At 34.9% G+C, this 23,919-nt stretch overlaps 1 protein-coding gene across 2 annotated transcripts in view; it reads right to left on the reverse strand.

Annotated features, from left to right (window-relative positions):
• Positions 1–23,919, reverse strand: part of GSK3B (glycogen synthase kinase 3 beta) — a 236,684-nt gene that overhangs the window by 26,159 nt on the left and 186,606 nt on the right. Inside the window, exons 8-10 of one of the 2 annotated variants that reach the window (XM_053564176.1) lie at positions 21,648–21,743; positions 9,806–9,844; positions 5,941–6,127 (exon numbers count right to left, since the gene is read on the reverse strand). In XM_053564176.1, coding sequence (XP_053420151.1) covers positions 5,941–6,127; positions 9,806–9,844; positions 21,648–21,743 — 322 coding nt within the window. The remainder of the gene's footprint in view (positions 1–5,940; positions 6,128–9,805; positions 9,845–21,647; positions 21,744–23,919) is intronic. The other variant, XM_053564177.1, reaches the window with a different exon arrangement.

A 23,919-nucleotide genomic window follows, 5' to 3' on the forward strand; every position in this document is an offset into this window, starting at 1 on the left:
ATTCTAATACCAAAACTTTTTGTTCTGTTGCTTCCTCACCTTTCTTAGCCTTCATAGAACTGAAGAGATTTAGGGCCTTGCTCTGGATGAAGCTTTGGCTTAAGGGAATGTCATGGCTGGTTTTATCTTCTCTAAACTTCTACTCTTTAAAAAAAAAATACTTTCCTAATCTTTTCTCTATTTTCTTTTTTCTCTCACTCTTCCTTTTATTGTCCTTATCACTGCTTCTTCTGGCCTAGCCAATACATCACCATTTCTCCTTTTTATCCCACAAAACTCAGATAACCTAGCTAAGTGGCAGAGAAGTAGACTTCCCAAATTAAATAATACTAAAGGAAATGACTGATATTCTTTACCACCCCCAGCCCTAATCCCATCCTGTTCTACACTCTCAGGGGGACAATGCTTGCTAAAATAATTTTAATTGGTAAAATTTTATACAAACTGGGCAAAAAATTGGGATTGGGAATCTATATAGTAGAGTTAGGAAGATACCCACCTTTAAATATACAAAACAATTTATTCCCTAACATACTTGGAATCAGCTCCACATTGTTGAACAAAATGCTGATCCCTTCTGGATTTTCCTAATTCTACATGCTTCCTAAGGTCTAATACAGCTATGTGTAATCTTTGAGATCTAATGACAAGAGGAAAGGAGGGATGGCAACGTGCCACAAATTTGCCCTAGTTTTCAATGTCTGAATGAAGGTAATACTGTTAGCCAGGGGTTCCTAGAATACTGAATCCTCACTGCTGGAAAAATGAGAGCACTCTGATATTCTCCTGAGTTATGGATTTAGGAAGTTAGAAGGATATGAAACTTGTCTGTCCTGTACCTAGTGATCTCTCTCCTTCCTCTAGCTGATCATAGAAATACTTATTGTGATTATATGAAAGTAACAGCAATCACCATTTATAACTAATTACCCCACGGCACATTAACAACATCACTTGCAGTTAGTTTTGTTGTAAACTTTAATACAACACTATATTTTACTTGTGTTTAAACTTTAGGTTCTGTTACTTTGGCAGATTTACTTTGCTATTAAAACAACAGTAACAAAAAGTAGAGAGAATATTAGAAATGCCTAATAAACACTGGTTACATGAATTAATGAAAACTTTATTCAAAGGGGTATGTGGGCATTCATTCAAACATTCACTAAGTACCTACCATATGTAGATTTTTATTTTATTTGGGAGAGGTACAGCAGACATCCTCACAATTTGTTGTGAGGATGTAGGAGGGTGTTATATTGTCTATAGCAGAACCTTACTACTCCTCTCTCCCCCAACCACATCCCTTAACCATGTTTCTGTATCTGGATTCTTTCTAGCTATACAACCAACTGGGGGATTGGTTCTCCTTCAACCCGATACTATTCTAATCACCCATTAATTACGATTAACTAGCATGTGCTTTAAAGTCGCCATCTGTACAACAGTTACATCTTTGCTTTAGAAAACAAGATCACCATTTGGAAACTCTGTTTGAAAATCAGAAAACAGAGCATCATATAGAATGACATTAACAGAACCTCTTCCCTGGACAGCTGTGTTCTTATATAGAACACTGCTTAAGAAAAATAAGAGACACAGAATAATAGTGATATAAAGTACTATCATATGATCACAACCCAATTTCAGAATGACTGCTAAGATAGGGGATTTTAACACTTAGGAAAAAAAAGAGAGAGAGCCTGTATCTCAAAATTATGCCACTTTTAATTTAATACATTTACTTTTTAGTTTGATGAAAAATGATCCCAAGGATATACGGTCATGAGGTGCATAATAACATTCCATATATATGGAAAGTTATTCCATAGATGATGATGGTGGCCCATAAGATTTTAACACTATGGTTTTATTGTAGCTTTTCTATGTTTAGATATGTTTACGTATGCAAATATTTGGCCTTTATGTCACAACTGCTGACAGTTTTCAGTACTGTAACATGTCGTACAGGCTTGTAGCTTAGAAGCACTGGCTGTATCATGAAACTAGGTGTGTAGTAGGCTATACCATCTATGTCAGTGTTAAGGATACTCTATGACATTTGCACAAGGACAAATCGATTAATGATGTATTTCTCAGAATATATCTGCATCATTAAGTGACATGTGACTTTATTTGCAGGGTCCACTTGAACGAAACAAAGACTCATGTATATACATTCCTTGCACTGGTATTCACTCTGACAGCCACAGAGACTACACACTGTGCCTATACATATTATATCCAATTAACACGTACTCTTCAAACCTTCGGAAACATATGTACACTCAAGATACATATAGAGACATATTTGTATTTGATATACTTGGCAAATATAACATTTTGAAATACCAAAATAAAACTATCTTCTTTCTTAAAAAAAATGCTTTTAAATATTAGGTATATATGAATAAAGTTTCAACGAAATTATTTATTCTTATTTAAATTGAGTCTTGCCTTTACTTTAACAAGGCATGTGCCAAGGGGGAGGGAAATCTGCAGCCTTAAGGAAACATGTGACCTCCACGTCCTTAAGCAGCCTTTCGACTGAACCCAAATTTTACAGAACAAACATGTTAAGTGAAAGAATTAGGACACAAAAGCTGAGATACTATCAGAGTCCATTCTTATGAAATATCCAGAATAAGTAAATCTACAGAGACACAAAGAAAACTGGTGATTACCATGGGGTGAGACATAGATAAGGTTAATGAGGAGTCACGGCTTTATGGTTAATGAGAGGAGTCATGGCTTACTGGGAATAGGTTTCCTTTAGAAGCGATGAAAAATGTTTTTTAACCTGGTAAAGGTGGCAGTTGCACAATATTGCAAATGTACTAAATACCACTGATTTGTTTACTTTAACATAGTTAATCTTATGTGAATTTTACCTCAGGTTTTTAAAAAGCTTAGAACTTCATAGAAAAACAAATCCAATTGTTTTAAAATTACATTTTCTTTAGTAATAACAGAAAATTTTAGATATTGACTAAAGAATCAAATGTAATTACTTCAAAAATGGTGCATGTCAACACAGGAACTAAAACTCCGGATTTTTAAATCTGATTAAATAAAAAGTGTAAGCAGTATCTCATTTTTAATCAAACTTACACATGCATACATATATGCACATGCTATGCCTGCATACATGGAGACCTGCAAAATCCGTCCATCATAAATATCATGCATTTGTATTTGAGAATTCACCAAGTCACATACCTGATAAGGGACTTTCTTGATTAGTTTATTTTGAGCAACAAAGTACTCAGTGTGAAAAAAAAAACTTAATTATTGCCAGTTTGTGAAACTGTAAGGTCACCTGACAGAGTAGTAAAAAGGGAGGCGAGGAAATACTAATTTAGTAGTTCCTGAAGCTAAGAATTCAGTTTCAAGTACTAAACTGTCACTGTACACAAGCCTTTCAGACACCACTTTAAAAACAAGTATATAATTTATATAAATGGGTACTTGTAGATTTTTCAATGGTATCCTCATATAGATTCAAAAAGTGCTTTGTAACAAAAACTTTGTGACGTAGTTAAAAAACTGATAGATAATTCAAAAAGTAGCACTATTGATTACAAAGACACAGATACATAAGATGCAAAAAGAGTCTGAATAAAATAATTTCATAAAATTTGAAATATAAAAAAGCAACATTATTAAATAATATATAACCTTTCATATACATAATTTTACACATATTCAAATTAACAAAATTCTATTTGGGATGCTTATAATGGGAAAATAGGAGACGATTCCATATTCAAGAATTATCAGTAAATGTGTTAGAAGAGAGATTAGAAAGAATTATGCTATCAGATGCTAAAAAGTGATTATTTTGGAGTTGATTTTAATTTTCACTTTTGTATTTTCAAAATTTTCTTCAATCTATGTGTTACTCTTGGGTAAAATAAAAGCAATAAGAACAAAAAATATGATTTATTTTCTCAAGAGGTCTAAAACTTATACGACATGGAATCAGAAACTTTGCTCTGAAGAGGCCAACAAAGTCTTTTCGGCAACCTTCTGCCAAACTGGAGTAATCCTACATACAACATCTGACATTAGCTAGCTTTTTCTTAATGTTTCTAGGCACAGAGCTCAGTATTTTGGAAACAAGTTGTTCTACTGTTAAACAACTGAAAATTTCTTTATTGATTCACTGATAATTTTATCCCATCTCTATTTGTACCAGAGACTGAGGTCCAAAAACGTATAGCTCTAATTTTCTGCCACTATTTTCAATTTTGCAATTTGGAGACAGAATATATATTTACTCCTTTCTTTATAAGATAGTCTGTAAGGTATGTTAGTACCTTTGAGCTTCCCATTTTCTAGGCTCTACCTTCAATTCTGCTTCTTTGTATATTGTACCCCACCATCCACTAATATTCTCAAAATAAGGCAGCTAGTACCTAAAACGGCATTCCAAATTTTTTATGATAAGCTTTATATCCTCAGAATTAATAGTAACAGGATATCTGTACACTTTTATTTATTTATTTATTTTTTTTGGAGACAGAGTCTTACTGTGTTGTTCTTGGTAGAGTGCTGTAGTGTCACAGCTCACAGTAACCTCAAACTCTTGGGCTTAAGTGATTCTCTTGCCTTAGCCTCCCCGAGTAACTGGGACTACAGGCACCTGCCACAATGCCTGGCTATTTTTTTTTTTGATTGCAATTGTCATTGTTGTTTTGGCAGGCCCGGGCTGGATTCAAACCCGCCAGCTCTGGTGCATGTGGCTGGTGCCCTAGAGGCTTGACCTATAGGCCCTGAGCCCCGGCAATTTTTTTTGTTGTAGTTGTCATTGTTGTTTAGCGGGCCCAGGCCGGGTTTGAACCCACCAGCCTCAGTGCATGTGGCCGGCGCCACTGTAACCACTGTGCTATGGGCGCCCAGCCTAACACTTTTTTAAAATGTAGTTTAAGACTGCATGAGCAGTGGCAGTAGTCACATAATACTGACAGCTCAAGTTTATAGTCAACTAAAACATCCCAGTATATCTTACTATTAACTCAGGTCTTCCTCATACTGCTTATGCCATGAACCTTTCCACTTTCAACTTTTAGAAAGTTTAAGTATGTGAAAAAACATTCACCTTAGAAAAAAGGAAATAAATCTTTCTTGGGTCACAGAAAGCCCTACATCTCCCTTCTATATTTTCTAGCCTGACTACTCTTACTGATCAATCAATATTATCAACTGTTTCTTGTTTTCTTTGTAAGGAATTATATACTTTTTATGCTCAGTTTAAGAAGAGAAGCACATCATCAGAGGCAGAGTGGCTAAATGAATGAGACACTTAGGGTTTTAATCAGGGTGAAAGGAGAGTGAACACAGACTTGGTAAAAAATAACTACCATCCTCAGTTTGTTTAGAAATTACTAATGCACAAAGTCGTTTTCCCTTCAATATTTTCTTAGCAGTAGCAATGAGGCTAAAACTCAGAGGGAATAAGAATTTCTGTCAATAATGCCTGAGAAAGCGTTTACAGGACTGATTCTAGTTCTCACCTTATTTACAAAATAAGTGAATTTATATAAATATAGCTGCCAATTTATTTTCAGGTTTAAAAAACTTGATATAAATCCTTGGGAAGCAAGAAATGCTAATATTTTAAGTATCAGATTCAAACTTAAAGGTTAAATTGTCTTTTCAGTGAAGAACTTCACTCACTGAAATTTATGTAACTTTTCATATGCTAAGATTATAATCAGCTAAAAATTATAGAAGCTATGCCTATTGGAAAATTTTTATCTGCTACTATTTTGTCCAAAACTGTAAACAGTAGTTTAATAAATTAGGAAGTTTCCTATCTCCATGAGTACTTCATATGACCATTTTTGTCCTCTACAGATTTTAATTAACAAGGTATCACTGCATACCCAGTGTGCAACTTTCCCAGAAACAGTGAAAGAGCTGAGTGTTTGGAATTACCTTGCGTGGTGAAGTTGAAGAGTGCAGGTGTGTCTCGCCCATTTGGTAGTTTGACATTTGGGTCCCGTAACTCATCAAAAAATGAATGTGCACAAGCTTCCAGTGGTGTCAATCGGGCAGTTGGTGTATACTCCAGCAGACGGCTACACAGTGCAATTGCCTCTGGTGGAGTTCTGGGTCGGAAGACCTGCAGTACAAAAAAAAAGGAAAGAACAATAAATGTTTTATTGTAAGAATCTAATTAAATAACACTCTTGAGTACTGAGTTAATTCCCACCATGTACAAAAACATGGTTTCATTTGGGGAAGGAGCCTTCTAGAACGAAAAGAGTTAACTGTATATGATTCACCACACAGGGGTGAACTGCTGATTAAAAACTGTACGAGAAAAGCTCAGAGAAAAATCTACATTTGCTAATCATAAAGCAGTATAATCAAACATGCATACAAATATGACAGGCACATTAAAAAGGCTGGGTTCTGAAGGCAAGCACAACCAGAAAAATAATAAAAAATATTTAAAGTTTAAACTGTTGTAGTAAATAAAAGCGCCTCTTTCATGGCTTTTAAATTTGTTTTAGCAGAATAATTTGTTCATAATAGGTAGCACTGTTAAAAAATATGACAACCACTATCTTTAAAAAAAAGGAGAAAAGCTGTTTACTTTAGGTCTGTGAATGGTAATGTTTCATTATTATGTCCTCAATAAACAGGGCCTATAATTATTTGAAGAAATTCTTGAATAGTTAGAATTTGACAAAATATCCTACGTTGTTTTCTCAAGTAGCTGTTATCATGAAATGTGGCCAGATTAGCCTTACTAGAATCAATATTTTAGTTTTAATAGGGAGAGAAAAATGTATTAGTCACTAAGAGCCATTAAGTCAGAGTAAAAGTCAACTGAAGGCTATACTGAAGTAAAATGCAATTAAAATAATCCTTTAGGAAGAGATGGCTTTCTACTCATCTATGTCTTTTTTTATTGTTTGGGATTCATTGAGGGTACAAAGAACCAGGTTACACTGCTTGCATTTGTTAGGTAAAGTCCCTTTTGGAACTGTGTCCCCCCCCCCCCCCAAGAGGTGTGTCACACAATGTGATCCCCCTGACCCTGCTCCCTCCTTCCCTCCCTCTGCTCCCCATTCTTCCACCCCCTCCCATGTACTAGCAACAATAGTCCTCATATGAGAATTCAGTATATTGGATTCTTGCTTCTCCATTCTTGTGATGCTTTACTAAGAAGAATTTGTTCCAACTCCATCCAGGTTAATACAAAAGATGTATTAACCATCATCATCTTTTTTTGTGGCTGAATAGTATTCCATGGTATACATATACCACAGCTTGTTAAACCATTCCTGGATTGGTGGGCATTTAGGTTGTTTCCACAATTTGGCAATTGTAAACTGAGCAACAATAAACAGTCTAGTGCAAATGTCCTTATGATAAAAAGATTTTTTATCATCTTCTGTGTAGATGTCCAGTAATGGGATTGGAGGTTCAAATGGGAGGTCTAGTTTGAGTTCTTTAAGGATTCTCCAAAACTTCCTTCCAAAAAGGTTGTATTACTTCGCAGTCCTACCAGCAATGTAAAAGTGTTACCTTCTCTCCACATCCACACCAACATCTGCATGCAGCTTTGAGATTCTGTGGGTGGACCATTCTCCTTGGGGGGTTAAGTGATATCTCAGGGTGGTTTTGATTTGCATTTCTCTGATAATTAGGGACGATGAACATTTTTTTCATGTGTTTATTAGCCATTTGTCAGTCTTCTTTTTACTCATCTATGTTTTAACCAAAACTAATGAATATATGAAACTAAGAAAATGCACTTCATTCTAAATTATGGCCAGATGAAGAATAAAAATAAAAGGGGGAGAAATAAAAATAAACATAAACAGACAAAAAAATCCTCAAACTAAAGAAAACTGAAACATACAGCCATTGATCAGGAGAACATAAAACCAAAGAAAAGGTGTGGTGATGGATGTGGAGATATATGAAGACAAGACAGTATGTATAAATGCAGGGAAATAGATCCCCAAGTGAGGAAAGGACATAATAGATTGTGAGAGGGCATCGAAGAGCTTGGTGGGCTCAGGTTTCCTAATGAACATAGCTCATGTAACATCAAGCTATTCACTTATGCTGAAGGTAGGAGAACCAGTTACAACCACAGAGCTCTTAGACTTCCAAGACACAGTGATGAGTACTTTCCACAGTGAGAATAGGGAACAGGTTTGTGAAGTTTTTTTTTCTTTCCTTTTTATACAGAGTTTATTATTTGTGATATTTTCCATAAAAAATAGAGAAACTGGGTGAAGTAGGATCTTAAGAATTTATTTCAGAACTTTAACGGCCATAGTCAATTATTGGTTATATTAGGAAGCCCTTTGTAAGGTCAAAAATTGCCTTTATCCTTTTGAGTACTCTTACTTGCCTCAGCCAAGGAAAACTTAAGGTTATTTCTGTATTTGAAATGTTTAAATCTTTCACTGTTCTTGGTCTCTTCCCTTTTTCCTAAGGCCAACAATCAATTATCTAATGTAAAAAGAAAATAATCTGTGGGAAAATCTAGAACATTTTTCAGAAAAATATTAAACACTACTTACACATTTTATCCCTGAGAATGGTTTGCATCTATTTGACAGTATACGGATTTTGGTTAACACAAAATGCTTTTGCCCCAATATGGTAAGCACATAAGCACATTAAAGGTAGTACCAAAAATAAAAATTAATATCTCCTGTTAATATTCAAATGTAGAGTAGCTGGTAGCTGGACAGCACATTATTCTATTTTTTTTTGTAAAGACAGAGTCTTACTGTACCGCCCTCGGGTAGAGTGCCGTGGCGTCACACGGCTCACAGCAACCTCTAACTCTTGGGCTTACGCGATTCTCTTGCCTCAGCCTCCCAAGCAGCTGGGACTACAGGCGCCCGCCACAACGCCCGGCTATTTTTTTGTTGCAGTTTGGCCGGGGCTGGGTTTAAACCCACCACCCTCGGCATATGGGGCCGGCGCCCTACTCACTGAGCCACAGGCGCCGCCCAGCACATTATTCTAAATGAAAAAACTTCATGTTGCATTTTCAAAGATTTTATGTTTAAAGCTATTAATAAACCAGCATTATAAGCTTATTTCTGATTTTTTAAAAAGTCTTCTGCATCTTTTTGGTGTTTCAATGGCTCCAAGTGATCATCTGCACTGGTACTAAGACACAGAATAGGTTATTTTGTTGGTGAATCCTAACTCATGAAGTCAAAGAGTTAAAAACAATAAAGAATTCATTCCAAGTGCCTACATTTGAATTAAGATTTAATCTGCCTTTACTTTTGAGAGATTCTTGATGAGAAAAGCCTTGGTTCAGTACTGTATGCATAAAAGTTAAGTGGAAAATAATGTGGGGTCAAAACCCAGAATCTCCTCGAATTCACATATAGGTGTGGTGGCACATAACTTCCAAAAATTATAGGTAAAACTAGAAACTAACTCTCTGCATTATTATTGTGTCTAAAGAAAAGGAAACCAACAACTAAAACCTGGCTTTTAAAAAAGAAGTTTTTGTTGCCATTTCATTCCTTACTCATTGAAATTGCTTAACACTGAGAACCTTTTGTTTCGTGAATCTTTGTCAATATTCATTCTTTGTTTTGTTTTGTTTTTGAGACAGAGTCTCATGATAGAGTGCCTTGATGTCATGGCTCACAGCAACCTCAAACTCTTTGGGCTCAAGTGATTCTCTTGCTTCAGCCTCCCACAAGTAGCTGGGACTACAGGTGCCTGCCACAATGCCCAGATACGGTTTTCCCCAGTTTTATTGACCTGCCCTGAAATTTTGGGAAAAAAAAAATTAAGTACATACCCGCACTCCTGAGGTGAAATGTCCTGTTCCTGACGAATCCTAAAGATGATAATGCAGTGAAATAATCCAAACAGGGGAAGTCAATCCAAAAGAGAATAGTCCAGCAAGGAAAAATATATCCAATGTTATAAGAAATTCATGGTGTTGGGGGGGGACACACAGAAAATGTTTATACAGTTATAAACTTCAAACATCAGTCTCCACAGTAGCAAGTCCAAGTTTTAAAAATTATTTCACCACAGTGTATGCAAAAAAAAAATTTTTTGATTGTGCAATGGTGAGGCACAGTAAAGAAACATTCTAATTTTGATTTATCATGTTCCAATGCCAGTGCGTTCATTAAAAAAATACAAAACCAAAAAAAGTTAAAATCAAAATGAAATCTAGAAGTAAAGTTCCCAAAGTAAAGTGGTCTTCTGTGACCTGGATTCATCATCCACAGACATGGCTGGAAAGGGGCATATTAGCCTGCTTTTAATGTTGTAAGTTCCCAATATGCTAATTTTTCTCTATTAATGTGTTTCAGTTACATAGTATAAACATTTTTTGCTAAATCTTTAGTGATGAGAGGAAAGCAACAAACACATTTAATTTATATGACTATAGCTTCCAAGCCAGATATTTTCAATTTGTGTGAGCTAAGAAGGATCAGGCCACCGCGGATTATTCTCCATTTTGGATTGACTTCCCTGCTAAAAGATGTTTATTTGCTGACATTTTCATTATCTTAAAATTCTTCAGGAAATGGACATGTCACCTCAGGAGTGCGGGTATAAACGTACTTTTTCTATTGTGGGCTTTGCCCCCTCATACCCTTGCACCCATTACTTAGAAAAAAAAAAAATAAAAGAACATTCTTTCCTCTTTGGAAAAATTCACTGAAAAAAAAAAATCCTACATCTTTGAGAACTACAAATTCAACACAGTTCCATCTGCAAATATGCCCAATTCACCCACCAAAAGCTAAACAATATATACAATAAACAATACAACTAAGGGACAGTCACAGTTATAGGTGACATGTATAGTAATTTATACCAACACCTAGGCACAAAGGAGCCAAATATACAAGAGTGGTAGCAGGGTCTATTATGTCTAGGTATTGAGGACAAAATATGGCAGAACTCACCAGTAGCTGTGAACTCCCTTGGCTATTCTAAGAGAATTTAATATTCTTTTAGGATAGTTTCTAGTGGGGGAATTAAATATTTTGCAAAAATAAATAATCCGCGGATTACTTTTAGTCTGCAGACTAAAATTTAGTACACAGATTAATATCTGGCCCATAAGAATAAAAATCTCTCATGAACTAAACATAACCAGGTGGACAAAAATAGAAAACCAGACTAAAAGAACTTAGAGCACAAAGTAAGACTCAACTGGGCCAACTAACAATTAGTGCGCAGACTAAATATGGCCAGCCAAGTATGTAGCAAGGCCATGGAAATCCCCAAACACCCCTTTAGAAACTAAAATCAAAATTAAATAAATAAAACAAAACAAAAAGAAAAAAGGGGGGAGGGGAGAGAAAGGAAAAGGAAGAAAATTTAAAAAGAAAGAAAAGAGAAAGAAAATATCAAAAAGAACCAAAACACTGACATGAACTTTTAAAGTGATTCAGAATACTACCTCACCTATGCAGCAACTTGTTTTCTTAAATTGAAACAAATATCAACTCTCATCACAAATACTAGTCTATAGGAGAAACTATCATAAAAAAATTCATTTTTTCAAAAAGAAAGTTTCTGTAGTATTGAACAAATACACACAAGTCCTTAAATGAAGAATTATTCAAAATAAATCTGTATTTGAATAACTCAAAAATGACAGAGGCAATTTTCCTCCTACATGTACTACAATAGATTTTGGCCATCAAATTAGAACCTTAATTGTTATGACTAAATCTCAAATCCTTTAAAAAGGCCTTTTATAAACAATCAAAATACACCATATTAGGATCTATGGATAAGTTGCTTCTCACAGCATCAGCTTTCAGCAACTCTACTATATTAAGTAGCCAACCAGAACAATATAAAAATGCCCATTTTTAATGGCTATGGACAGTTAAAATTAACCTAACAGAACATAGAATAAGTGCTGTGGTGCCTGCTCCAAACAGCTACTCTTTGCTAGTTTTCATTATGGAAAATGTATAACACTGATGTTGATTCTGTTCATACACAAGATATAAGCACCTAGTTTTAAAAACTAATAAACCATGAAAACTCCAAAAAAGCAAACCTAATATTGGCTCTCAAGTAATCTATTTGTTATCTTAATATTTTTTGCAATTTGTAAACACAAATACAAGATTAAAAGCGAGACAATGTTATGGATTGTTGAATAAATGATTATGTTAATTAACTAAGAAAAGTTAAGTCTACTTAAGTGCTGATATATAGTACATAATTCATTAATTCCTTAACTAATTACCTACATATTATAGTACATAATTCAATAATTCCTTAACTAATTACCTACATATTTTTAAAAACACTCCTTGATGGTGTTTTACATGTATTTATACGGACAGTCCCATTGTTATAAGGTAGGTTTGTTCTTAAATTGAATTCATATGTAAGTTGGAACCAGTATATTTAGCTATCCTGTAACAGTCCCTGTTCCTAAGTTTTATGTCAGTCAGATGCTTGTAACTTGGGGACTGCCTGTACATTGAGCTGATGATGCCCTGACATATAAGGTAATCCGATTAACATTAAGTACTATCAAAAGTTGATCACCAGAGGCTACTGAAAACCAACTTTCAGAAAGTGCAAGTGCCAAATAAAATCGCTATCTTTGAAGTTAGCACCTAACAGGACAGATAAACAAACTGAATATAGCTCAAGCGTATTGAGCAGATATATTTTCCTCAACTTCTGTTTTGTTCTTTTTTTTTTTTTCAAAATTAAGTAGCACTTTATTGTTAATCAATCATAAGGGAAACCTTACTTCAGAGAACTCTGGTGATGTGACTAACAGAGCTTAAACCCAAGTTTTCAGGGAATCTTCCCACCCCCCCCACAAACATACCTCTAACTTTAATCTCCAGGTAAAAAAAAGCACTAAGATTACACAAATGCAACAGCCACAGGGAACTGGCTGGCTGGAAGAAGGACCAAGGAAAAGAACAAAAGAGGAGGGCCTTAGAATGCTACATGTGTGTCCTTTTAAGTCTCTTAAGATTCTTGCTATAGTATTATGAAATCAGTCCCTAGAACGAGGCCTATATAAGCAGTGGTTTGTCTCTTGGAAAGGAGGTTAAAAAAAAGGTAAGGGAATGAAGAAGAGTTTGAGGACAAGCCTTCCCCTAAAGGCCTGTGTTGTCACCTTGAGTTCTGTTAATCCCACAGTTTGTGGTTGTTCCCTTTAGAGAAGGTTACCACCTTCCAACTGCTGCTTCTGTCATCTAGGCCACTGCTTCCAGGGATCTAGTCATGATCTACTATAGGAATAATTATTTAGGATCATTCCAAACCACTTCCTCTATTCTGCTTCACTTTTGAAATTTCTCTTTTCTTTTTTTCTGTTATCCCCCACACAATTATTCCGAATCTCTTTGAAATTATGCCCAGCTAATTTAAATAACTCACTACAGAGAACTCCTTATTATTCAGTCTTCACAGAGTAATTGAGTATTCATACAGCCATTAAAACTATAATGACAAAATCTCTCCCAATGTTACAAAAAAACAGTCCCTTAATCAAAATTCTAATAGATTAACATCCAGAATTTCTACACTTGATCTCAGTCAAAAGGCTGAGAAGTGATAACACCCAGAATTTCTTAAAGTAAAATAAAGTTTGAAAAATAAGTTATTATTACTCTATATTAATCTTAGTTTGTAATCATCTCATTTGATAACAGAACAAAACCCGAACTCTATAGAGAGGGTTTACTTGGAGCCAAATGTGTGTGACCCATGTCAGGAGCACTTGGCCTCAAGATGTCCCAAGAAAATGTGCCCAAGGTGGGTGGGTTATAGTTTAAATCTTTTCCTTAAGATATCTGTTCCAAAATTCAGGTAAAGAAGGTCCAACATAAGAAAAACAACAATCTTTTTCTTAACCAGGCCAGATATTCAACAAATTGAATTGAATTCAACAAAATTCAATGAATTTTGGCTATACTAATTAAAAGCCGTATTATGTTTTCCTGAGTTCTACAACAGGTAGGAAAAATTATAGCGAGGTGTTTTTTTTTTTTTTTTAGACAGAATCTCACTATGTCACCCTCCGTAGAGTGCTGAAGCAGTCACAGCTCACAGCAACCTCAAACTTTTGGGCTTAAACAATTCTCTGGACTCAGCCTCCCAAGTAGCTGGGACTACAGGTACCCATCACAACGCCTGGCTATTTTTTTTTTTTGTTGTTGTTGTTGCAGTTGTCATTGTTGATTTTAGCTGGCTTGGGCTGGATTCAAACCCATCTGCCCTAGTGTATGTGGCTGGCGCCCTACCCACTGAGCTACAGGTGCCCAGCAGATAGGTTCTTGAAAATTGCCACTTTAGGTGGTGCCTGAGGCTCAGTGGGTAGGGTGCTGGCCCCATATACCAAGGGTGGTGGGTTCAAACCCGGCCCTGGCCAAACTGCAACAAAAAAATAGGCTACAACAATTCTTAAACTATTCTCTAGCTAATCAAATCCTACTCCTTAAATAGCCAACCTCTTGTCATCTTTAAGGAGACTTTCTTTCCCCCTTCATCATCCTCACTGGAGGTCTGCCTTCTAATTCCTACAGCTATATGGAACTTCTTTGTATACTTAACAGTACATAATCAAGTGTATGGCAATATAACATATGTTATTCAATACCTGCTTCGACTAAACTTTTCAACCATTAGTTTTTCAAGGACAAAGACTATATATTTTACAAGCTAACACTGTTTACACAGAAGACAAAGGACAAAGATAATAAAGCTATATTAAAAATAGATTTTTGTCTTCCTATTCAATCCACTCCCAAATCCATCCCCTGCCTCCCATAAGCAATCTTAAAATTATGTATTTGTGGGTGGCGCCTGTGGCTCAGTGGTAGGGCGCCGGCCCCATATGCCGAGGGTGGCGGGTTCAAACTCAGCCCCGGCCAAACTGCAACAACAACAACAACAACAACAACAACAAAATAGCTGGGCATTGTGGCAGGCGCCTGTAGTCCCAGCTGCTCGGGAGGCTGAGGCAAGAGAATCACATAAGCCCAAGAGCTGGAGGTTGCTGTGAACCGTGTGACGCCACGGCACTCTACCGAGGGCAGTAAAGTGAGACTCTGTCTCTACAAAAAAAAAAAAAATTAAGTATTTGTATCCTTCCTTTTTTACATTATTCCTCTCACATGCAGGTTAGCCACCCAAGGATATGGATTTTAAATGCAGTTTCCAGTGTAAACAGTAAAGTAAGGAAGCCCACTCATATAGAAAAATGAATATTAGAAAAGGAATGGAAGGGATTATTCTAGCACTAATAAACATGAGTAGTAATTTAGTAAGAACCACACTGTATGTAATAATGAGACAAGTGATAATGGATTAGTAGAGTGTCGAGGGCAAAGGCAGTTGAGTAATTATATATATATGTGTGTGTGTGTATGTAAATATACATATATATTTTGAGACAGAGTCTCACTCTGTCGCCCATCATAGCTCATGACAACCTCAAACTTCTGAGCTCAAGTGCTCCTCTTACCTTAGCTTCCCAAGTAGCTGGGACTACAGGCACCTGCCATGATGCCTGGCTACTTTTTCTATTTTTAGTAGAGATGGGGTCTTGCTCTTGCTAAGGGTGGTCTCAAACATCTGAGCTGAAGTGATCCACATGGCTTGGTCTCTCAGAGTGTTAGGATTACAGGCGTGAGCCACTGTGCCCAGCCTTGAATAATAAATAATAACCGATTTACCATAAGCAATAGAACCAAACAGATAAGTAGTAATCTTAGGAGCCAACAGAAATCCCCAGTATTGTTTATGCTTTATGGAATACATGTAAATGAAAGAGACCAGAAAAGGTAGACAGAATGGACCTCTACAAAAAGTTTGACAGCAGTTTTTGTTTTGTTAATTCGAGCCTTTCTGAAGGCATTTCTTGGTAATGTGCTAAATAGATTGAAAGAGGTAAATTTACCAAGTTCTAAAAAATCTTATACTGAAAGACTTAGGAAAAAAAATTAAGATTATGAAGAAAATCTTAAAGTATAGTGAGGCTTTTTAGTTTAGCTTAAGCATAGAGAATTATAAATAACTTTTTCAGTCTAATATGATTTCTTTTATAGTTGAAATGACCTCAGAATCCAATTTTTTGCTTACTCTATCTGCCAGCTAGAAATACCAATATTTATTCACTTGAAAGCATGTTGACAGTGTTTTAGGAAATCAAGCATGCAAGAATTAATTTTTTCAAGTGATGCTTTCTGGAGTACTTACCCAATGACCTATGATCCCATGAAAGCTACAGATACTTAACCATTAAGTATTAAACTACCATATATGCCCAGAACTTGGCAACAAACATTTTGATGAAATTGATATTCATATTATCATTATGAAAACTAGAAAATGCTATCATACATATGGTATGATGTAGTAGGCACTACAGGAATTATGTAGTAGGAATAATCATATAGAATGCAGACAATGAGAAAATATTTCATGGGAGAAGTAAGATTTAAGGTCTTGAGAAAGGTTAAGACTTGGTAAACAGAAGATAAAAGTATTCTAAGTAGAGGGAGAAAAAAAAAAAAAAAACACCAGCCAAGAGGAAGAAACAAATGTGGCTTCTCTGGGGAACAATTAGGAGACAGTTTGATTAAACCAGAAAATTCAACATGACTGCATGGTACCTTCAAAGTAAGCTACAAGCTGGACAACATTCCCATGTATAGCTAACATATTAAACAGCACCAATATAATTGTTAAAAGATCAGAGAGGACTCTTAGGATTCTAATTTACTTCTTTTCATTAATCAGTTATATCACTTAATGATTTTCATCACTCTGAAAGAAGATACAGATATTTATGTTACCTAACTGCCCGCATAAGATTATTTATTACCAAGACAAAGGGAAAATACTGGTCTTAAAGTAATTTAAACAAAGGGGTAACAGAATCAGAGACTTAAAACTCATACACATACTATTAACATAACCTTAGAAGTCCCCAGTGCACCTAACTAGACACTAAACTTTTAAATTCATTGCCTAACAATATGCACTTAAGGATGTAAGAAGCTGGAGGACATGGAAGAGACCTGCTTTAAGCAACTAGATACCTCAGGAAAGGTGGGGAGCAGGACTAGAACCAAATCTCCTGTTTTTCTGGAAAGGAAAGACCAAAAAAAAAAAAAAAAAGATCAAGAACGGAGTGGCTGAACAATCTGTCATCCAAACTGGAACATTTTTGAAAGTAAAGGAGCAATCAATTATTAATTGCACTGGACAAGCATAAATTGGGAGATAGGATCATTCTCATGTATATTATGCCAAATCTTTCTAAAAGCTATGAGGTATCAGAGAAGAATTTTAAATAGGAGTTACAGTATCACATGCACATTTAAGAAAGCTAACATTGACAGCAGTGAGGAAGATGGATTGAAATAATGTGAAATTGAAGGAGGGAAATCAGTTAGGAGGTGTTTTTAACAACTCTATGATATGATGATGGCCTGAACTAAGGTCAGGGTAAAGGAAATAGAAGAGGATAAATTAGAGAACTACATTGGAGGTAGAACTTTCACATTTATTCAGAACTAAAATAAAGTTAATCCTAACTATACATACATATTTTCAAAAGAACTCTGTGAAAAAATCCAGCATGTAATCACTATTTTACAAAAGAAAAAAGCTGAGGCATAAACATTAGGGGCAATGTTTAAACTAGATCCTCACTTTCTATATAACAGCCTGTCATTTAACTCTACCTTCATGTGCAATGCAGAATTTACTCCCTCTCTTCTTCCAACCAATCTCCATCTCCACTTAATTCTCAATCTACTTTTGCATCAGTTCCTTTTGCTTTCCATACGGATTTTCTTCTTCGAAGTAAAAAGCACCAAAGCAGAGGGCTTTATCTCTCCCACCCCACGTCTAGTAACAGTTCTTATTTAAAAACATTAGCATCTTATTTCCTTTCCTACTTTTAAACAAGTGTTTATTAATGAATTAGGTTGCAGAGGCTATTACTTAATAGTCAAGGGCAATTTACTAGATTTTTAAATTCTCAAGATTCCTGCCATATATCACCTTGGGATCAGCTCAGTGTTTTTCCCACTATCTTTCCTACAAACCTATTATTTCTTCATCTCAATGTTTACATGAAAGATATTTTCCCTTCTAATTCTTACTTTTCAAAAAAATAAAGATTGTTTTATTTCATTTCACTTTTTTGAGAACATTTGTTCTCAATTCTGAGGATATAGCTGCATTATACTGCAGCACAGGAAACCAAGGGTCACTTGCCTATAGCTTCAGGAAATGGGATTAAAATGGGTTCTAAAAGACAGCAGTAAAGGCAAAGCAGGTATCTCCAGACTCTTATTTATCTGCCCCCACCCCCACAAGGGCTAGATGCTCCTCTCTTTAGAAAACAACAATGGGGTTTTTCTAATGATTTCACTGACTGCCTAGCATTAAGAACATTTCCCAAATTCCTATTATCATAATGGTGGGGAGCAGGGACTGAAATCCCTCTTGGAATTTGAAATTTCATATTTTCATTTGTTGTAATTATTTGCCACCTGTACGAAAGACTCTGACCCCACTTCAGGTATAAATCAGATGGTGATTTATTACCTGCGCAGGCGGGTCGCCACCCAAAGGGCAAACGCTGGGTAGATCTGTAATGTCAGCCCTTCCTTTTAGGACTCACAGAAGGTGAGTCTTTGTTTTGTGTGGTTTTTCTCTCCTTGGGCTCACAGAGGGTGAGCCCCTGGTTTGTCAGGTTCTCTTCTTAGGACTCACAGAGAGTGGGTCTTCGGTTTATTTAACTGGTATGTGTAAACTGTTTGTCAAATTTATGTTTGCTGTTTCCAATGATTTGTCTGCTGGGTATGACACATTCTAACAATAACCAATTAAAACAAAAATCAACACAAGTATATTCTGGATCACCTAGATGACAGAGAAAACCTGTGGAATTTCTGCACTGAATTTGCTTTTATGTTGATAATCATGGTACCACCCACCCTAAGTTGCTCCACTAATGAGGAATTAACACAAGTTTACTTATTACATGATGCACTTGTATCAAATGAAAACTAAATTATGCCAAAGGACACTAGATGACTAAAAGGTTCACAGCAGTTTTAATAGACAAAAAAGGAGGGAGAACTGAGTCATTATTCTATACATGGTACAGGAATGGAAACCTAAATAAAAGAGCTGTATGTAGGTTACTAAAATTTGAAAAGCATTAGTATAAGATACAGAAATATCAAGAATTCAAGAGAGCAAAGGAAGGTTTAAAGCATACAAATTCACCACAGCTCTTCTTTGGCTGTATTTTACTTAATCATCAATCATTTTTCACATTCCAGTCTGGCTAATACTTGCACTATAGAGATAAAAGCCAGGAGGAAAAAGGAATCTGACACACACTAATATAGTAGTTCCCCCTTATTTGTGGCACATAGATTCCAAGAGTCTCAGTGGATGCCTGAAACTACAGGCAGTGGCAAACCCTACATATATTATGTTTTGTCTTATACATATGTACCTATGATAAAGTTTAATTTATTAAATAGGCACAATAAGAGATTAACAACAGAACAATTATAATAACATACTATAATACATAGTACACTATATATACACATATAAATACGTGTATGTATAGTATATGTATGTATAATATGTATAGTATATATTGTGTGAATGTGGTCTTTCTCTCAAAATATCTTATTGAACTGCACTTACCTATTTTCAGACTGTGGTTGACCAAGGGGTAACTGAAACATTGGATAAGGGGGAAACTACTGTATTTGTGGCAGGCTTGATGAAAAGAAAAAAAAAAAAAATGAGGGCAAGGACTGTTAAATAAGATTTCATGACCTCAATTTCAGCATTTGATCTGTCAGAAATTCCATAATAAGGGTAACAGGTGAAGAACACTTAGATTAAACCAAAAAGAACTTTTCCTTTCTTCATAAAAATAATAATTATTATGGAAGATATGTAAATCCAAAAAAGTAGAACAAAGAAGATAAAATCATTTCATTCTTTTCAACCAAATTGTTGTTTTTCCTTCCTTAACATGGTTGAAATCACAGTACACTACAAATCACTTATTATACTCTTTTAATTTGGAATAATCTTAATGGATTCAAAATGCAACCCAGCCCCTAAATTCAAATAGGCTGCTTGAGATTCTCCCGGTTTACAACCGGGCGAGATCCCCTAAATATCTTCTGGCCTGGATTCAAAATAAACCTGGAACACAAAGATCAAAGAATATTTTATCTTAGACTATTTAGTGCTTATAAATTTTTTAAAAGGGAGAGGGGCAATATCTTGGTCTGTTGGCCAGTGAAAGCTATGAACTATAATTCTGGCATTTAAATACTACTGACATCTTTAATTCTAAATAGAAAATAAATAAATAAATAATTAGAACAAGAGGATTTTCTAAAGAAAGGTAATGAGACTGTGAGAAGTTCAAGGAAAGAAACTGGAATCATAAACCATTAGAGAAAGACAAATATACTTTGATTCTAGGAAGTGTAAATTATTTACCTATAGACTTAAATAACTTCACTTCTTATCATAAAAAACTCTGTAACTAAATTAATGTACAACACGTTTTTAAATATAGAAAATCTATGCTTGAAGTACACATTAAAAAGTCAACCATTTCTAACCCATGAAAAATATATAATGAGATAAAAATAAAAGAGAGAAGGAGGGGTTCAAGAAACATGACTAGTTTAAATGATCTGGCATTAAACACACACACACACACACACACACACACACACACACACACACACACACATAAGTTTAATCTTGGCTTTGTCATAAGCCACCCATGTAATCTTGAAAAGGTCACGTGGTACCTTTGGCTAAAGTTTCTAAACCTGTAAAATGAGGAACTAGGGATTCACTTTAGCTATAAACCCTACTGAGATATTCTTTTATTTTCTCTGCACATTTGCACATTTAATCTCACCAATCAAACTAAGGTATAAAAACTTCTTAAAATCTCTCTTAAAAACATTCTGTATTAAAGCAAAACAAAAAAATCTTCTGGAAAATTAATAATTCTGCTATTAACCTTGGTTCCATCTAATTAGTTAAGGCTCTGCTTTTCCAATGTCTAATAACATCCAGTTAACATATCACTTGTTTTTAATGTATACTCCCAGAAAGATTATATCTGGTTTTTAATGCTGATCCCAAAACACCAATAAGAAAGTAAATGAGAAAAACAATACTATCTATAATAAACTCTATGTTTTAATAGTTTAAAAGAATAAAGAAAAATATGAATTGTATGTTATCATCTATACTATGTAACTGTAAGTAAATACAAAATTAACTTCCGAAATTAAGTTTGTCAAAATTTATATATGAGATCATGATCCTACTCAAATTTTATATTTGAATGATATAGGTACATTGTCCTTACCTTGCAAATTAAAACCCAGGCTGGAGATTGTCTTTAAGAAATCAATGGGAACAAAACTATATAATGAAACACTGAAGTACAAATACTCAATTACCTTTACATGTAGAACTGCTGTGTACTTGTATTCAAGCTGTCAACTAGTCATAAAATAGTTTAGTTTAAGAACAAGACACTCAAGTTTTAGTTAACAACTGGTTAATGTGTTTTAAAACAAAAGCTCATTTTGACTCACCTTAGTCCAAGGATGTGCCTTAATTTGGGGAAATTTGAATTCTGTGTAGTTTGGGTTCATTTCTCTAATTTGCTCCCTTGTTGGTGTTCCCAGGACCTAGATAAAGAAAGCAAATTATTGCCATCTTTTCCCATACACTTACAAACATACTCTTTAAGTTTAAATGTACTGATTTCACTGAAAAAAGAGGAATTCCAAAGTTAAATAAAATACACAAATTGTTAAATGCAGCAATGCTATTGTCTGAATGTGTCCCTGCCAAAGTTTATGTATTAGAAACTTAATTCCTAGTGCAACAGTGTTGAGAGGTGGGACCTTTAAGAGGTGATTAGGTCATGCGAGTTCTGCCCTCAAGAATGGATCTGTGTTGTTATGAAGAGAGTGGGTTGGTTATAAAAGTGAATTTGACTTCCTCTTGTTCTCACCCTCTCTTTCCCTTCTGCCTTCCACCATGATAATGCGGCATGAAGGCCTTACCAGATGCAGGCCCCTCATCTTTGGACTTCCCAGCTTCCAGAACTGTGAACTAAATAAACTTCTATTATTTACAAATTACCCAGTCTATCGTTTTCTGTTATAGCAATAGAAAATGGAGAAGCAAACGTTGTGAAAGCCATTTTAATCTCTAACTGACTATAGATTCCATGCCATGCTACCATGGACAGATTTCTATGATAACAATAATGTTAAATCAGAGTCATAAAAAAGATTACTGAACTCAAATATATTTAGATAAAAATCAAGCATCTTTCTTCTACCTAGAAAAACAATCTATTGCAATGATCACATCTGAAATGAGAGGATACGAAAATCCATGGATGCAAATCTCTAATGGCATAATATTTGCATATAATTACTTATATGCACACATATAATTTAAATCATCTCTTGATTACTTACAATACCTCATACAATATAAATGCTATGTAAACACTTGTATAGTATATTGTTATTATTTATATTATTCTTTTTTGCTGTACTGTTATTTTTTATTGCTTTTCTCCTAAACATTTTTAATCTGCAGTTGGTTGACTCCATGGATGTGGAACTCGCAGAAATGTAAGGTCTACTATATTACCAATATATTCATTAGGAAAAAACTTACTCAAAAACTGCCATGAATAATTCCACTTGTCATTAAATATTCAGTGAATATCTCTTGTGTACAAGGAACTATGTTACAATCCATGAGGGATATAAAGAATAAGAGATTTCCCACTACAACGAACTTACATATTTGTGTAGTGAAAAAGTGTAACTACAAGGAAGACAAAAATAAGCTGAGCACTTCTTTTTCTTTGGAGCTGTACTAGGCAGTGGAAAAAGGAAAGTACAAGGCTGAACAAACAGATAATAAAAAAGAAACATTAAATCCTAAAAATGAGGACTTTGAAGAAAAGACATAAAAAAAACTCATCTTTATAATCCTAAGACCTATTACAAAACAAATTTGTTGAGATAAAATATTAGTAAGCTATTTATAATTTAAGGACAGCTGCATCAAAGGCGGGAAAGTACTTGATTTTTGGTGGCAACTAGTGAATAATCAGGCATAATTCCATAATCTTTCAGGGCAAAGTGAGAATTTCTATAGTTTTTTTTTTATTGGCTTTAATTCTCTAGACTATATTAGAACTTCCAGAATTCCATCAAAATCTAAATACAGTAGGACCTCTATAAGTTGACCACCCAAAGGACTGTAACAAACTGGTCAACATATGGCAGTGGTCAGCATAAAGAACTAGGCCTACTATACCTACACATACATGTAGTGCCTGTCCAGTTTATGAAAATTAGGTCAACTTAAGGAGGTGATCAATGTAGGGAGGTGGTCAACGATGAAGTTTGGTAAAAAGGCACTTGTAAGAAATTGAAAAGGCAAGTCACGAGTTGAAAGAACATTTGCAAAATGTTTTGCAAAAGATCTGTATTTGGAATACATAAAGAACTCTTACACTTAAAAAATGAGACAAGCCCCCCCCCAAAAAAGACAAACCAATAAAAATGGGCAAGACATATAAATTGGTATTTCATCAAAGATGACAAAGAAATGGCAAATAAACACATGAAAAGATGCTCAATATAAGTAATCATTAGTGAAATGCCAAATGCATCCAGCAGCATATTAAAAAAGATAATACACCATGATCAACTGGTTTTATTCCAGGAATGCGAGCATGGTTCAACATTTGCAAATCAATAACTGTGATTTATAACATAAACAGAATTAAGGACAAAAACCATATGATCTTTAATAGTGCAGACAAAATTT

The sequence above is a fragment of the Nycticebus coucang genome, chromosome 16 (genome assembly GCF_027406575.1).
Source record: "Nycticebus coucang isolate mNycCou1 chromosome 16, mNycCou1.pri, whole genome shotgun sequence".
NCBI lineage: Eukaryota > Metazoa > Chordata > Mammalia > Primates > Lorisidae > Nycticebus > Nycticebus coucang.